Consider the following 16,175-nt stretch of genomic DNA (forward strand, 5'->3'; position numbering starts at 1 on the left):
CACCCGACCTCCCTGGGCTTCCTATCACCTCCTAGAATGGCATTCTGAAGTGCATCCCGTTGTCCTCTATCCGTTCATCGATCCATTTATTTGCACAGCAAAGCCAGATTTCCAGAGTCTAGGCTGGGCTCTAGAGACACTTAAGAATGGGCCTAGCTGCTTCTAGTCTCGCCCTCCTCCATGCTTTCTTCCTTTACTCTTGATCCTCCCTCATCCCTCCAGGCTCTGAGTCAGCTTGAATTCCTTCCTAGGTGGGGTTTCAAAGCCAGACATGCAAAGAGGCCAGGTGGATCCCTAAATTAGGAATAAAGATATGAGGCAAAATGATGATGATGATAACAACAACAACAACAACAACAATAATAATAAAGATGTGGAGAAAAAAAACTTTCCACACAGGGAGCTAGCTCCCTGCAGTTGTTGTGCACAGATGTGCACTCAACTTGGCCAAATTATTCCATTGTTCTATGACTCTGAAACCTTCACGCATATAGGAATTCAAAATTTTGCTATTTTTCAGTGGGCTGCCAGCACCTGTCTGTGCGTGTGACTTCTGTTGGCTGCCAGGCTGATTGTAAGTGGATTCCAATGTAACTATGACAGTGACTGAGGGATGTTATGTACCTAGACCTGGCATCCACAGAGCAAAGTATCTATGGCTTTGCAAACCTTGTTGGGGAGGACCACTGCTTTGGGGACTCTGAGTCTCACTGGCCATTCCTCACTCTCTCACTCACTCGTGACAACCGTGATTTTCAGCGGCATGCGATAAGAAACCCAATCCCAACTAGCTAAGTCAATACATGAAAATAATTGATTGGTTCCAGCATCCAGGAAGTTCCTAGCAATCCAGTCTTAAGCTTGATTGGACACAGGGACTCAACAAATCGGAAACCTGCCTCCCAGCACCCCCAGCTCTGCTCTCCAGTAAGACTTTTACTCCAAAGCAGGTCAACTTATGTGGCAAGATGGCCTCGTGGCTGCAAGCCCACTTCCAGTCAGCCTAGCAACTCCTAAGGAATGTCATTGGCTCGGCTGGGGCCATGGGCCTGTGCATACACCAATCAAACAACCAGGAATGTGGTGCTCTGATTGGCCAAGGCCCTGTCTCCCATCAAAGTGCCTCAGAGGGTGGTGCTTAGAGAAAAATGTTGATCTCTGACCAGAAGTGAGAGCCGAGCCGAGCCTTCTCTCTTAAGCCCCACCTCTGTTTTGCAGCTGTGTCTGTCTTCAGAAAGCCCAAAATGAGGAGCTTTAACTGAAAGCTGGGGATATGGAGTTCGGATACAGAACAAAGCACCCTTGTGCTGAGGCAGTAAGTGATTGCTGCATATATACCCCCAAACACCCAGCTAGCTTACATACCCTCAATTCTCGAAGTATCTGCAAATTAGCCTTTGATCCTTGCAAACCAGAGTTTGGCTCAGAATCCATATGCATCAGCTGTCACCTCTCTTCTCTGCTACACTAGGCTGAAAGGGTGATTTTAGTTTTCCTTGGTATTTTTCATTGATCCTAGTTTCCCACTTAAAACAGCATATAACAGTTAGGACAGAGCTGTGACCACCGCTGTAGCCTCCCCACTGTGAGGATCAAATATAGCAGTGTGAGCTATGTAGGCACAGCAAGTAAGCCTTGGGGAGCACAGATTTGGGGCCTCACTTTCCCTGGGCAAACTTCTCAGAACAACAGGGCCTCTTAATATTCTGTTTAAACACATTGAAGGTGGGCTGGGGACATACCTCAGTGGTGAGATTACTTTGCATATGTGAGGCTCTGGGTTCCAGCACAAGCACAACACACACAGACACTGGGGTGGGGGGAGTGGGGAGGGGAGAGTGGGGGGGAGTGGGAGCTTTTAGGAGCTGGTGAAAGTTTTATCTCTTAAGCCTGTCCAGGCCCCCATGTAGAATAGGATATTTTTTTCTGGTCTTCCTTTTCTGTAAACCTCATATTTTGGCTCCTGTGTCTACCTCTCCACCATGATCAGGGCCTGGGTCACACAGGAAGTTAAACCATAGCCTCCGACTTGCCTTGTGAATAATCTGGGCACCCATCTTGTCAGACACTGTTGCAAGAGCTTGGTAGGCATGGATATCTTGATCCCCACAGTGACTCTAGAAGGCTGGACAGTTAGAATCACATCCATTTGCAGATAACAGTGGAGCACAGGGAGGTCAGTACAGAGCTTTTCCTAGCAGTGGGCAACTCATTGGCTATTTCTTCTTCCATAAAGCCCTCCAGGCATCCATCCCACTTACAGTCATAGTCCCCCGAATTTTCTCATCTCAGTCATTACTGCTCTGAATAGCAACTGCCAATCCACATGACTGCCTCTCTTCCTAAATGAGCTGAAATTAAAATCTGGCTTTTCTTGGTTTTGATCTTTTAAAAACAATACTGGGGTTGGAGAGAAGCCTCAGCAGTTCAGAGTACTGACTGCTGGTTTCATTCCCATTGCCCACATAATGGCTGGCAACTACTTGTATTTGTATATAAAAACTCACTGATGGTTTATAAGTGTCACTGACTGGATCTTATACAGCAGACTGCTTGACTTCACAAGGAAACACGAACCCACTGTTCAGCACAATAGTCTACATATGCTAATCAATATTTTGCTGTAAAATGGACCTTTCAGGTACTGAAGAAACGATTTGGCTAAGACACAAGTTGGGCAGCTAACAACCATCTGTAACTCTAGTTCTAGGGGATCCAGGGGATCCAATGCCTTCTTCTGGCCTCCATGGGCACCTGCACAAATGTGGCACAAACACACACACACACACACACACACACACACAAACAAACAAACAAAAATAAAAACAGGCCTGTATTAGAGTACTGTGTCCCACTGAGTTCCCATGAGTGTCCAGAGCACTCTAAGGAAAGTTGGGCTAAGCTGTAGAAAGTGCTGGGCTGAGAGGCTGAAACAAATTTTGTTTTGTTTCAGTTTTTTGTTTTTTCGGGTCAGGAGGTAAAGCATGTCCAGAACCCAGAACTTTCCCTTGGCACTTCCCTGGTTATTATTCTTTACTGCAGACATAACTCCTATTTTCACTACTACTCCATGGCTATTCTTTTCCTCCACTGTGGGGTGCTGAGAATTGAACCCAGGGCCTGTGCCTGTAATCACATGTACTCTACCACCAACCTTTCCTTTTTCCCTTTTCTTTCTTATTTATTTATTTATTGAGACAGGGTTTCTTTGTGTAGCCCTGGCTTTTCTGGAACTCGTTCTGTAAACAGGCTGGTCTCAAACTCAGAACTCAAAGAGATTGACTTGCTTCTGTTTCCCAAGTACTGGGATTAAATGTGTGTGCCACCACTGCCTGGCTAATTTTTGTTTTCTTAAGACAGAAAAAAAATATAGCTCAGGATAGGCTCACTCTCTAGACTAGGCTGGCTTCAAACTCACAGAGATCTACCTGCCTCTGCCTCCCCAGTGCTGAGATTAAATGTGTGCGCCACCATTAAGGTCTAGGCTTAAAAAAATTTTCTTTTCCTCCTTGAAACAAGGTTTTTCTGTGTAGTCCTGGCTGTCCTGGAACTCGAGCTGTAAACCAAGCTGGCCTTGAACTCACAGAGATCTGCCTGCCTCTGTCTCTAACTCCCCAGTGCTGGGATTAAAGGAATGTGTTATCACGCCCAACCTGTGTTTTGCCTTCTTGAGTGTAGGATTCTTGTGTGCTGCTGTAAGGGTCACTGATTTGTGATTTTTATTGTGTAGTCTTTAATTCATCTATTTTATTGTTAGGACATGAAGTAATATTGATACAACCATATAGAAAACTCTGTCACTGCTACAGTAGAGCATTTATTGAGCATTTACTGTATGCCAGGCCTGGTACTGATTCATCTGTTTCCCTTGGTTGGCACAGTGAGTGTAGACAGTAGATAGCTGTGGTCTGTAAACTAGGGTCATTATGGAACCAACATGAAAGGATTGTTGTTAAATTCATGGGGATAGGCTTTAACTTTAAAGGGCTTAACCCAAAGTTGCATTTTGGTAAGTTTACCATCTGCTGTAGTAACCAACAGCTTAGGGAGAATACAGGGTCTTGGGCTCAACTTGCATATGACATCCTGACACATAATCTCAGCAGCCTATGACATCACCAGTGTGCTAGTCAGGACCAGTGGGAAGGGCACACCTTGCTTTGACTTCCAGAAGACTGTCACTGAGGGAGAGGAGACAGGCTTACCCTGGGGTATTATACATGCTACAAGTTGAGTAGGGAAGGTCTTTCTCTCTCTGTGTCTCTCTCTCTGAGACAGGGTTTCTCTGTGTAGCTTTGGAGCCTGTCCTGGAACTCACTTTGTAGACCAGGCTGGCCTTGAACTCATAGAGATCCACCTGCCTCTGCTTCCCGAGTGCTGGAATTAAAGGCGAGTGCCACCACTGCCTGGCCAAAGGGTCTTTCTTTGCCACTGGCCATTGTTCAAAGTGTCTCTCTCACTATCCTGTATGCTCCACAGACCTGGGTCAGCGTGGGTTTTTTGTATCACTCTCTTAGCATGAGGGAAGTGTCCCTCTTGGTCCAGATACTATGTCCAGAGCCCAGCACTGAACAAGATAGAGGAAGGGGACAAGAAAAAAAGTGAACAAGAGACTCAGGGAAAGGCAGGCAGTGGTGGCACACGACTTTAATCCCAGCACTCGGGAGGCAGAGGCAGGTGGATCAATGTGAGTTTGAGGCCAGCTTGGTCTACAAAAAGAATTCTAGGACAGCCAAGACTGTTACACAGAGAAACCCTGTCTCGAAAAAACAAAACAAAAGAGAGAGAAGGAAAGAAAGAAAGAAAGAAAGAAAGAAAGAAAGAAAGGAAGGAAGGAAGGAAGGAAGGAAGGAAGGAAGGAAGGAAGGAAGGAAGGAAGGAAGAAAGAAAAGAAAAGAAAAGAAAAGAAAAGAAAAGAAAAGAAAAGAAAAGAAAAAGAGAAAAGAAAAGGAAAAAAAGGGACTCAGGGAAACGTGGTTTGCCACAGCAGAACTGGAGAGGAGGTCCTGGGAAAAGGTATGCTGAGATGAAGTGGTCACCAAAGACCTTCACGTTTTCCGGAAGCACAAACAGCCGGTATGGGTCAGGACAGAGTACAGAAAGCTCCAAGGCCCTGGGGTGAGAAAGGGCACCTGGTCCAGCAGCTCAGGCGGAAGGAAGGCTGACTGAAGGTTAGGTCTGAGAGGGTGAGGGTCACTTCACGTTGTGAGGCATGTGCTTATTCTGAGATTAATGAAAACATTTGGAGTAAAGTTTTAGGCTGGAGACCGCCTCACTTCATGTGGAGAGGGGTCAAAGAGGCCTGATTGCATGCGGATTGGGCGAATGTGTGCTAGAGGCACAGGAAGGTGCTTGGATAGCTGAATGAATGAACCAAGAGGCATTGACAGATTATACTTTCTGGTCCACAGGAGACCCCACACCAGCAGCCTGAATCCTGATTCTGGTCCCAGGTGCCACGCGCTGTTGTGACCTTGGAGAGACACCCACGCCCGGGACTCAGGGCCCGGAACTCTGCGTCTCAGGGGCGGGGAAGACGCGCCAGGAGGGACAGTGCGCGCGCGCGCGGGAGACTGGCGGACGGCGGTTCTTTGCGCCCGGCCCTCTCGTGCATCCCTCCCGCCAAACCCGGCGGGGGATCATTGCGATCTGCCGAGCTGACATTCCACTCGCGCCGCCCGCGCGGCTCCTCGTGGCACCGCACACTCGGAACACCTCGAGCGCTCGCGCCAAGATTCTCCCGCGTCCGCCAGCCCGCCCCGCAGCCGCTCGCGCCAGCCGACTCTCCCGCGTCCCGCCCCGCGCAGGCCCCGCCCACCACGCCCGTGGCACGCCCCTTTGGCGCGCAGGCCTTGTCATTTACTCCTGCCCCCTTTCTAAGACCACACCCACAGCAAACCTACGCCCACCCACAGGCCACGCCCCTGTCAGAGCGCCTCGCTGGCCCGCGCGGCGACGGGGCGGGCCCCGGGCCTGCGGCGGCCGCTGAAGGGCTCGCAGCCCGCGGGGCGGGGCTCGAGGGCGGGCCGGGGCCGGTGCCGCGCGCTGGGATTTTTAAATGTCCCGCTCGAAGCCGGGCGCAGGAGCAGCCGGCTCGGCAGCCAGCGCGGTGTAGGGGGCAGGCGCGGATCCCGCCAGCGCCGCGCGCTCGGCCGCCGCCTCCCGCCTCCTGCTTCCCGCCCGTCGTCGGCCTCCTGCCCGCTTGAGCGCGCCTGCTTGCGGCGGACACAGCTTCGGGTACGGGCTACCTAGACTCCCGGGACACCCGCGACCCCTGAGCGTCCGGACCGGGTCGGACCGGACCGGGCTGGGCCCGGGTGGGGGTGGGGCGAGGCCGGGGTGCCAGGTCCCCTGAGGTATCAGCTTGGGGTGCCCTGGCCCGGGTGGCTGTGAGAGACGGGTTAGGGGGAGGTGTAGAAGGGGACATAGGCAGCCCCGGCCCCGAAGGCAGTGATGGATCGGGGGTCCTCTGGGAGGGCGTCTAGGCCTCCACCCCAGCCTCAGGTTCGGACCCCGGATCGCAGGCTGCCAGAGGCGCCCGCGGGTGACAAGCCACCCGGGCCCATCGGCCATTTTCCCGGCCGGCCTCCGGGCCCGGGAGGCTCCCGCCGCCGCCGCCCGCGCGGGAGGGGGGAGGGGTGCCGGGGACGGACCGGCGGACTTGGGTCTCCTCTGCGGGCCGTGCTCACCACGATGCCCGCTTGGTGTCCCCCCGGCCCCCAGGTCTGAGTTCGGAACTCAAGCTTTGCGCCATGCCAAGGGAAAGGAAGGAGAGGTGAGTGGCCTCGCTGCTGCGGGAGGGGAAGGGTGAGTAGCGGTGGGGGAGGGGCGGCCTGAGATTTTGGGGAGCAGCACCTCCGTGACACCATGCCTCTGCAGAAATGCGAAGGACCACAGTAGCATGAAAGAAGAAGGTGGCCCTGACTTTTCCGTCCGCTCCAGAAAAAGGAAGGCGAATGTGGCCGTTGTGAGTACAAAGGACACAGGTTGGGAAGGATCCCCCCACCATTCCATCTTACCTGGGTACCAGTTTGGGGTCTTCCCACCTACTAGTGAAGAGAATTAGTTGACGGGGAGTTTTCCTTTAGTTAAATGTAACTCAGAACCTAACAAACTTTTCCCCCCCCTTTTCTCTCCGTGTTTTTGTCTCTGGGTTGCTCCGTGTGTTCCCTTGGTGGATTGGGATTTTTTTGTTTTTGTTAGTTTTTGCAAGATCCAGATGAAGAAATTTCCAAGATTGACAAGACTGTGAAAAGCCAGGATAGCAGTCAGGTAGGTCTGCTGGCCTATGAGTTCTGCCTCTTGAGTTCCATGCTTTCTTTCTTCCAAGTTTCCCAAACCTGAGCCGCAGGCCACATGGCTGAACCACAGAGCCTGTCAGTGTGGCCTGGCTTCTAATGGGCCTGGGGTTGTAGGAAGGGCTTGTGTTTCTTGAGTAGCACCTCTGAGGTTACAGGTACTGATACCTGAAGGAACCAAACGAGCATCATATAATTTGGCCCTCTCTAAGCCCAGGAGGAAACTGAGACTCAGAAGGCAATTTTGCAAACCAGCAGAGCTGGGCCTATAGCCTTATTGCCAAAGGCTAGTGACTTGGGGGGTAGACTCCCAACTACTTCTCCCTCATTCACATGTGTGGCTTTTATTGTGTCAAATATGGACTTCTTCCATCCCTTTAGGTCAGATTTCAGACTTTTATCCTCTTGCCAAGTATGATGGTACAGCTCTCTAATCCCAGCAGTAGGGAAACAAAGGCAGGCGATGTGAGTTCCAGGCCTGCCTGATCCATACAGTGAGTTCCAGTCAGCACAGACCATATAGTGAGATTCTGTTGAAAAACAAAAATTAAAACTTTTCTCCTCTTGTGGCCCAGAATGTTCCACCATCACTTAACTCCATTGATCACTGCTGTCTGGGCTTTGCCTGGCCTCAGCAAGGGTCTGTAATGACGTATGTCTCAACCAGTATTTCACTGGCTGCTCCATTTTCTTCTGTCCTTCCTGTGCCTGCCAGATCTTTCAAATGCAGCATGGTATCATAATATCAGCAGATCCTTGCAGAGAGAGCTTGTATTATCTCTTTGCCTCCAGAAATGGCTGGAGACTATAGTTATGGCTCCGATGGGGGAAACAGCCTATCTTCAGAGTGGCTGGTGAGACCTTCGGCCTTCATCACAGATAACGCTGAGCAGGAACAATATTCTGTTGACCTCATCTCTTGTCCCAAAGAGGTTAGCAGCGACTTGTAGAGCAGGGAGAGGCAGATGGTTCTGAATAATGCCTTCCGAGCAACGATGTCCTGCCATAGGGACATTGGGAGGACCCCACTAGCCATTAAAAAAGGGTCAGTTTCTCTTCCTGTTAGAAAAAAAAAAATATTCCCTGAAGAAAGGAAATGCACCCCACATTCTTTTTTCTCCCCTTAAAGAAAACCTTCAGCAAGCTGGGTATTATTATTATTAAAGATAAACCATGCTTTGGAAAATTCAAGATTGTTTATGTTGCCAGCTATGTTTCGACAAAAATTTCCAAGGGAAAATGAAGCCAAGCCATCCATATTGGCTTTATGGAGATTCAGGCTCACTTCTGCTCTCAGGAATAACCACAGCAGTGCTTAGAGTGTCCAGGAAAGGACTGGCTCCTTGTCTGCACTGTGGAAATGATAGCTGTAGCACATGAATGGGGCAATAGCAAGGATCCAGTTGAGACTGTCACATCATTTCCTATGAGAAGGCATTTTCATGGTTGTCCAGAGAGTTTGTAGAGTAGATAGCTTAAAAACAACTGTTGATGTACAGTATTTTTCCTTTTCTGTGAAGATTCATGAAGTTAGAATTTGGGGTATAGGTAATTTTGTGGATTTTGTGTGTGTGTGTGTGTGTGTTTTAATTGCATAGAATTTTTCTGTGGAGTCAAGTTCAGCCCAACAACTTTGGGCCAGTGAGAATAGTCGTATTAAATTCAGTGATTCTGAACATCCACAAAGATCTTTGATTCTTCAGCTACTATATTTTTATTTTTGAAAAGGGTCCCTCCCTATATGTGACCCTGGCTGACCTCAAACTCAGTGATCCCCTGCCTCAGCCTCCACAGTGCTGGGATTAGAAACATGTACCCTACCACCTGAGTTATTCTAAATGACAAGAATGTGCTGTTATAATAAAATCCATTTTGCATGCCCCCCTCCCCCCAGACAGGATTTTCTGTGTAGTTTTTCGCCTTTCCTGGAACTCACACTGCATCCCAGGCTGTCCTTGAACTCACAGAGATCCACCTGCCTCTGCCTCCTGAGTGCTGGGATTAAAGGCATGCACCACCACCGCCTGGCATATGTCCCATTTTTTGAGACAGGGTCCCACTATGTAGCCTTGGATGGCCTGGAGCTTACTCTGTACCAGGCTGTCCTTAAACTCATAGATTGCATGCCTCTGCCTCCGGAGTGCAGAGATTAAAGGCATGACCCACCACACCCAGCAAAACATTTTTCCCCCTTTGGTTTTTTGAGACAGGGTTTCTCTTTGTAGCTTTAGCTGTCCTGGAACTCACTCTGTATACCAGACTGGCATTGAACTCATGGAGATCCGCCTGCCTCTGCCTCTGCCTCCTGAGTGCTGGGATTAAGGAGCTTGGCAAGACATAGCTTTCTTATTTGAAGCTGAATACTAGTCAAAGTTACTTTTCCATTTGTTTTGCATAAGAAAAATATGCAGTAGGATAAAAGGTGGTGAGCCATAGTTGCAGTTGATCTCAAAGTCAGGCTGATCTGGCATTTTGTGAAACTTGATATACACTCAAAAACAAACTTAATTATTCTGCCTTATCCACTGGCTTCTAAAGCCAACTTGGGAGCCCATTTGTCTTGTGAACTGCAGGTTGGAAACTACTGAATTTATCTCTAAAGGCCTGTTTCCAGATGTGCCAGCCATCAGGCTGTGGAGGGTGGCACTTAACTTGTACCTTCAGAAGGACTTATTCTTGAATGAAGAGCAACTTCCTATAGTGGTAATGTGAACCTTTTGAGTCAGTGCTAGTGATGCTACCAAACACGCAAAGCTAGAACTGAAAGGAAGCTGCCTTTCTCGAACAGCTGACAGGAGCTGTTGTGGATAATTTGTAAGCCTGATTCTCTTTACACTGAGCAGAGGAGCTATATGCAGCTTTGCTCTTCCCACTGATTCAAAATCTGGTCTTCCTGCAAAAGTGGCCTGGCTGCTGCAAAAGCTTCGAGAGGCATTCAATTCAGGTAGACATCTCAGTTACCTGTTTTGTTTTCTTGTCCACATTAGTGGCCTTTGCTTAAAATTAGGTACCTTGCTGGTGGTAGGTAGGTGGTATGTTCTTCTAATCAACATTTAAGAAGTGAGGCAGGAAGATCATGAATTAGAGACCAACCTGGACTGCATAGGCAAGAACCTGTCAACAAATGAATGAATCAGTACATAAAATGATGCAAGTCTTAGACTCAAAGGGCATCCACACTAGCAGATTCATTATCTGCTTAATACCTCTGTGGGTTTTTTTTTTCTTTTTAAGATTAATTTGTTTTTTATGTGTGAGTATCTTATGTCTGTGTACCACTGTGTGTAGCTGGTGCCTGAGAAGACCAGAAGAGGGCACTGTAACTAGAGTTACAGTTATAAGCACCATGTGGTTCTGGGAACCAAATGCAGGTCCCCTGCAAGAGCAGCCAGAATTCTAAGCCTCCGAGCCATCTCTCTAATCCCTGGTCTCTGCTTTATAACTTAAAAATCAAAATATGGGCTTTTTATTAGGAAATGAAATCATCTCTATGGACTCATTAGTTTGACAACTTGATTTGGTTCTAATGAAGTAGTGATTTGTCTTGAGTTATGTAGAACCAGAGGTTTCTGTTGTTGGATATATATGGCCAGTCTTTTTTGTAATGTAAGTTGACCTCGCTTGTGTCCAGCTGGCCACCCAAATACTTAATTTGATGTCCATGTGACCCAAACTAGTTACAGAAGTGACATGGAAGCTTCGAGGCATGCCTGTGGCTTTTGCTTATCCACGCTGTCTCCGTCTTAACAAAGGCTAGTATGCCAAACCCAGCTTATCTACCAGTTAATGAATAGACAAGGTGCACGTTTGCATCCAACACATTGCGATGTGTTTCGTTGGCAGCCTTTGGATGATAATTCAGCATCTGTGGACCCCTGCTCTTTCATCCCTACCCCTAACAAAGAAGAGGATGATGAGCTTGAGTACCCCAAGACTGCATTTCAGCCTCGGAAGATCAGACCACCCAGAGCCTCCCCACTTCCAGTCTTGAAGTAGGTGTTGACTTTGATCCATGGCTTTGAGATGTCATTTGTCTTTCTAGTCCACATTAGTATGAATGCAGACTGACATCTATCTGAGGTTTTTGTGGTTTTTTTTTTTTTTTTCTTTTTACAGCTGGGGCAATAGAGAAGAGGTTTGGAGGATCATGTTAAACAAGGAAAAGATCTACCTAAGAGATGAGCACTTTCTGCAGCGCCATCCTCTCCTGCAGGCAAGGATGCGAGCAGTTCTTCTGGATTGGCTAATGGAGGTGAGCTTGATTGTCTTAGCCACTAGAGTACCACAATTGCTAGATCTTTCTGTGCTACTGCAATCTATATATGTGCTAAATTGTTTTTAAAGATGTCTCCTGGAATGTACATATCAGCTGTGCAGTGGTCACTGTCATGAATTGTAGGCATACATGGACAGGTTATCTGCAGCAGTCAGATCTCACAGGTGACTTTAAATTCCTTGGGTCCATTCTTTCCTCCCAGAAAGTTTTTGTTTTTGTTTTTGAAGACAGGATTTTTCTGTGTAATAGCTCTGGCTGTCCTGGAACTCACTCTGTAGATCAGACTAGCTTCGAACTCACAGAGATCTGCCTGCCTCTGCCTCCCAAGTGCTGGGATTAAAGGTGTGTGCCACTACAGTCCTGCTCCCAGAAGGATTTCTTAACAGACTGTCTGTTCTAATTGAATCATTTCCCCACTTCTGTGTAGTTGTTGATCAGTAAGCAGGTACATGAGGCTGGAGTGGAGCTTGACTACATATTCCAGGCCTTAGGTTCCATTCAGGCAGCTCAAGAAACAAACAAAATGCCCTATTTTCAAAAGTATGACAGACTAACAAGATAATCATTAAACACACTTTTTAAAAAGGAAATTTAAAGGCTGAAGCTCTGGCTGTGTTTGGTGCACTGGCCTCACATGCGCCCCTAGGCTCAATCCCCAGTACTGCCAACAGACAGTGAGATTTGACTAGTGCTACACACCTTACTGGGGATGAACTTTGAATCACTCATGGTGCTTGACTTCAAGGAGCTTTCTAGGTATCTGCAGTGAGTAAGAAATGGCATTTTCGGCCGGGCGGTGGTGGCGCACGCCTTTAATCCCAGCACTCGGGAGGCAGAGTCAGGCGGATCTCTGTGAGTTCAAGGCCAGCCTGGGCTGCAGAGTGAGTTCCAGGAAAGGCGCAAAGCTACACAGAGAAACCCTGTCTCGAAAAACCAAAAAAAAAAAAAAAAAAAAAAAAAAATGGCATTTTCTTTGAGGTGGAAGAATCATCTTGGCAGGTTCACCTTCAGACGTATGTAGAGGGAGTGTATAAGTAACTTGTATTATGGGGCCATCTAGTCTTTGGAAAGCCAGTGTCCAGAGTTTACATGCATCCTGGTGGTACCAGATTTAGAATCATTTTCTGCTGACATGTACATCCATGAACCTCAATCAGACAAGTTGCTTAAATTTGAGTCTCAGTTTTATATTAGACAGGCTCTCTCTCTCTCATGTAGCCCAGGCTGACCTTGAACTTGCTATGGAGTCAAAGTTAACTTTAAACTTCTACTTCCACCTCCCAAGTAGTAGGATTATAGATGTATACCACTACAGGTTTTGTTTTATTTTCTTAAGACTTATATGTATCTGTGTGTGCCACTTGTATTTGGGTGCCCACGGTGGTCAGAAAAGGGTGTCAGTTAGAGTTATAGGCAGTTGTAAGCCGATCACTGGGTGCTGGGAACCAAACTTGGGTCCTGGAGAACCCGCAATTGCTATTAGCCATTGAGCTGTTTCTCCAGTCCCAAAAACTCCTTTCTTGTTTCTAGTATCTCCTAGAAATGCTTTGAGCACAGAGTAATGCAGGCTGGAAACACTGTATAGGCCACGTATCATGGTACAAGCCTATAATCCTACGACTCTGTCCCCACCACTGCAAAAGGAAATATAACTTAATCACAGTCTTAATCACAGCATTTGGAAGGCAGAGGCAGGTGGACCTCTGAGTTCCAGGCCAGCCTGGTCTACAGGGCAAGTTCCATTTCAAGCCAGGTCTATATAGTGAGACCCTGTCTTAAAAAGGAAATGTAACTGGTATTGCTCAGCTGTGAAGAAATATACTAGTTCTTTCTCTGAGTCACAATGAAGCTTGTAAATGGGGGTTACATTCTTTGAGCACTGTAGGCTTTGCAGGGTAGGGATTGGTCTATGAAAATGCCACTTTGATCAGACTGAGCCTGTCTGATTGGCTCTCGCTGTTGTGTAGGTCACAGTGCTCTCTGTCAGAAAAGCAGTTAGCATTCTGACTATGTCAGAACTCAGCAAGTTTGCTCCTGCTGTGCCCTAAGAAGCTCTTCTAACATGGAACCCTCTTCCAGGTGTGCGAGGTCTATAAGCTTCATAGGGAGACGTTCTACTTGGCGCAGGACTTCTTTGATCGTTACATGGCGTCACAACAGAATATCTTAAAAACGCTTTTACAGCTTATTGGGATTTCAGCCTTATTTATTGCTTCTAAACTTGAGGTAAACAACTCCTTAACATTCTTTATTATTGTTTTGTGTTGTTTTGGTGTCTGTCCTGGATCTCACTCTGTAGACTAGTCTGGCCTCAGACTCAAGAGATCCGCCTGGCTCTGCCTCCTGAGTGCTGGGATTAAAGACACGTGCCACCACAACCCGGCAGTTTCACTTCTTTATAACTAATATATTTGGGGTTGATGAAGTGGACCTGTGTTGGGCCTTTAGTATATCCTCTTTCTGTGTCAGCATGCCAGAATCATTTTGGATGCATGGCCTAATCTGAAGCTGCCAGGAATGGTTTCCTACTAATAGCACCTTCCTTCTGTTCCCTTTTAGGAAATCTACCCTCCAAAGTTGCACCAGTTTGCTTATGTTACAGACGGCGCTTGTTCGGGAGATGAAATTCTTACCATGGAATTAATGATGATGCAGGCAGGTTACACATTAATCTCTCTCTCTCTCTCTCTCTCTCTCTCTCTCTCTCTCTCTCTCTCTCTCTCTGTGTGTGTGTGTGTGTGTGTGTGTGTGTGTGTATGTGTAAGAGAGAGACATCAGCTAAGTGTACACATCTATCTTTTCTCATAGGGAGGTGTGGATGCACCCAATGGGTCTTCTCTAGCTAGACATGTGGTGGCAAGGCCTACAGCTGTATCTTTGGAACTTTTCACAACTATCATCTCTTTCCCTTTAGGCCCTTAAGTGGCGTTTAAGCCCTATGACCATTGTGTCCTGGCTGAATGTTTATGTCCAAGTAGCATATGTCAATGACACAAGTGAAGTACTGATGCCTCAGTACCCACAGCAGGTCTTTGTGCAGATTGCAGAGGTATGTGGACTTTCTGCTTCTCCATCCTGTGTGTGTGGGAGCTGGGGGAAGGGGAAGCACACCACAACTCACCAGGGGCTTCTAGAAGCTTCATGTGGCATCTGTCTTAGCACTCCTGTCTTCCCTTAGCTCTTAGATCTGTGTGTTCTGGATGTTGGCTGCTTAGAATTTCCTTATGGTGTCCTTGCTGCTTCTGCCTTGTATCATTTCTCCTCATTGGAACTGATGCAGAAGGTTTCAGGTATGTTGGGTTTTTTCCTGTTAGTTTGCAGACAAGGTGTCTTCAACCTAGAGACCAGTTGTCAGCTAGACTTATCCTCTAACTTCTCTACTGGCAGGGTATCAGTGGTGCGATGTAGAGAAGTGTGTCAAGTGGATGGTTCCATTTGCCATGGTTATCCGGGAGATGGGAAGTTCCAAGCTCAAGCACTTCCGGGGAGTTCCCATGGAAGCCTCCCACAACATCCAGACCCATACCAACAGCTTGGATTTGCTGGTCAGTGATGCTCTTGTTCCCATCAGACAAGTGCTTAACCAATGTTGCCTGAACAACCTCACTTTTCTTCAGGCAGGCCCCAGGAGCCTCAGAAAGGCCAGTTCTCCTAATTCCATGTTTCTGGTCCACAGATCCTGTGTCTGGGTATCTGCAGACCATAGACGTTAGGTGGGAGGGGTTGTTTGTTGAGACAAAGTCTTAATAGAGAGCCCAGGCTGACCTAGAACTCAAGTCAGCCTCTACTCCCAAGTGGTAGGATTACAAGTTTGCCACCATACCTAACTTTAGATTTATCAGTTTTTACTTTTATTTTTGTTATTTTTCCCACTCACCTCCATATTAAAAATGTACATCAAATGAAACAACACTTTTTTAAATGTTGATGACAACTTTTCCTTTTATTTCATGTAGGACAAAGCCCAAGCAAAGAAAGCCATATTGTCAGAACAAAACAGGATTTCTCCTCCTCCCAGTGGGGTCCTGACACCTCCACAGAGCAGTAAGAAGCAGAGCAGTGAGCAGGGGACAGAATGACCGAACCTGCCATCGTCTCCAAAGACAGTGGTGTGGAAGCAGCTGCCTGGAGCTCCTTGTGCTGCTTTGGAGGTTGGGAGCCCCTGCAGATGCTCTGCAGAAAGGTGTATCTCTTCCAAAGCAGCAGGGGTCTACAAAATGGCCTTGGACAGAAGTGCTTTTATTGAATGCTAGGGGTTTTAATAATAGGGTCAAGTACACCAGCCACCTCCAGAACACCACTGAGTGCTCCAGAAGCTGCTAAAGGAGGGTGCTACTTGACCCACTGGACTCTTCACACATGACAAAAGCTTGAAATTAAGGAGGCCACAGTCTTGCTGGCCTCTGCTCGGGTGTTCTGGGTTGCTGTTGCATTGGGTGGGACAGGTGGTTGTGAGCAAGCATGGGATGCAGAGCCCACAGCCCGGGCTAGGCTACCCTTTTCCACTGTCAGCTGACAGCATGTCCTGCCTTTCATGAACTCTTGTTTTGTAAGTGCTGCTATGTCTATCAATTTTTAATAAAGATAATACTATCTTTGAA

The 16,175-nt window shown here is 47.6% G+C and overlaps 1 protein-coding gene across 1 annotated transcript; it reads left to right on the plus strand.

Moving 5' to 3' along the window:
- Nucleotides 1-6,017: 6,017 nt before the first annotated feature.
- On the plus strand, nt 6,018-16,175 carry Ccne1 (cyclin E1). The gene is made up of 12 exons (XM_006985022.4): nt 6,018-6,237; nt 6,724-6,775; nt 6,880-6,967; nt 7,204-7,272; nt 11,142-11,290; nt 11,415-11,550; nt 13,654-13,800; nt 14,134-14,229; nt 14,489-14,623; nt 14,753-14,864; nt 14,962-15,119; nt 15,531-16,175. Exons 2-12 carry the CDS (start codon nt 6,753-6,755, stop codon nt 15,651-15,653), a joined length of 1,236 nt encoding a protein of 411 aa, XP_006985084.1. The 5' UTR covers nt 6,018-6,237; nt 6,724-6,752; the 3' UTR covers nt 15,654-16,175.

This window comes from Peromyscus maniculatus, chromosome 1 (assembly GCF_049852395.1).
Source record: "Peromyscus maniculatus bairdii isolate BWxNUB_F1_BW_parent chromosome 1, HU_Pman_BW_mat_3.1, whole genome shotgun sequence".
In the NCBI taxonomy this organism is placed as follows: domain Eukaryota; kingdom Metazoa; phylum Chordata; class Mammalia; order Rodentia; family Cricetidae; genus Peromyscus; species Peromyscus maniculatus.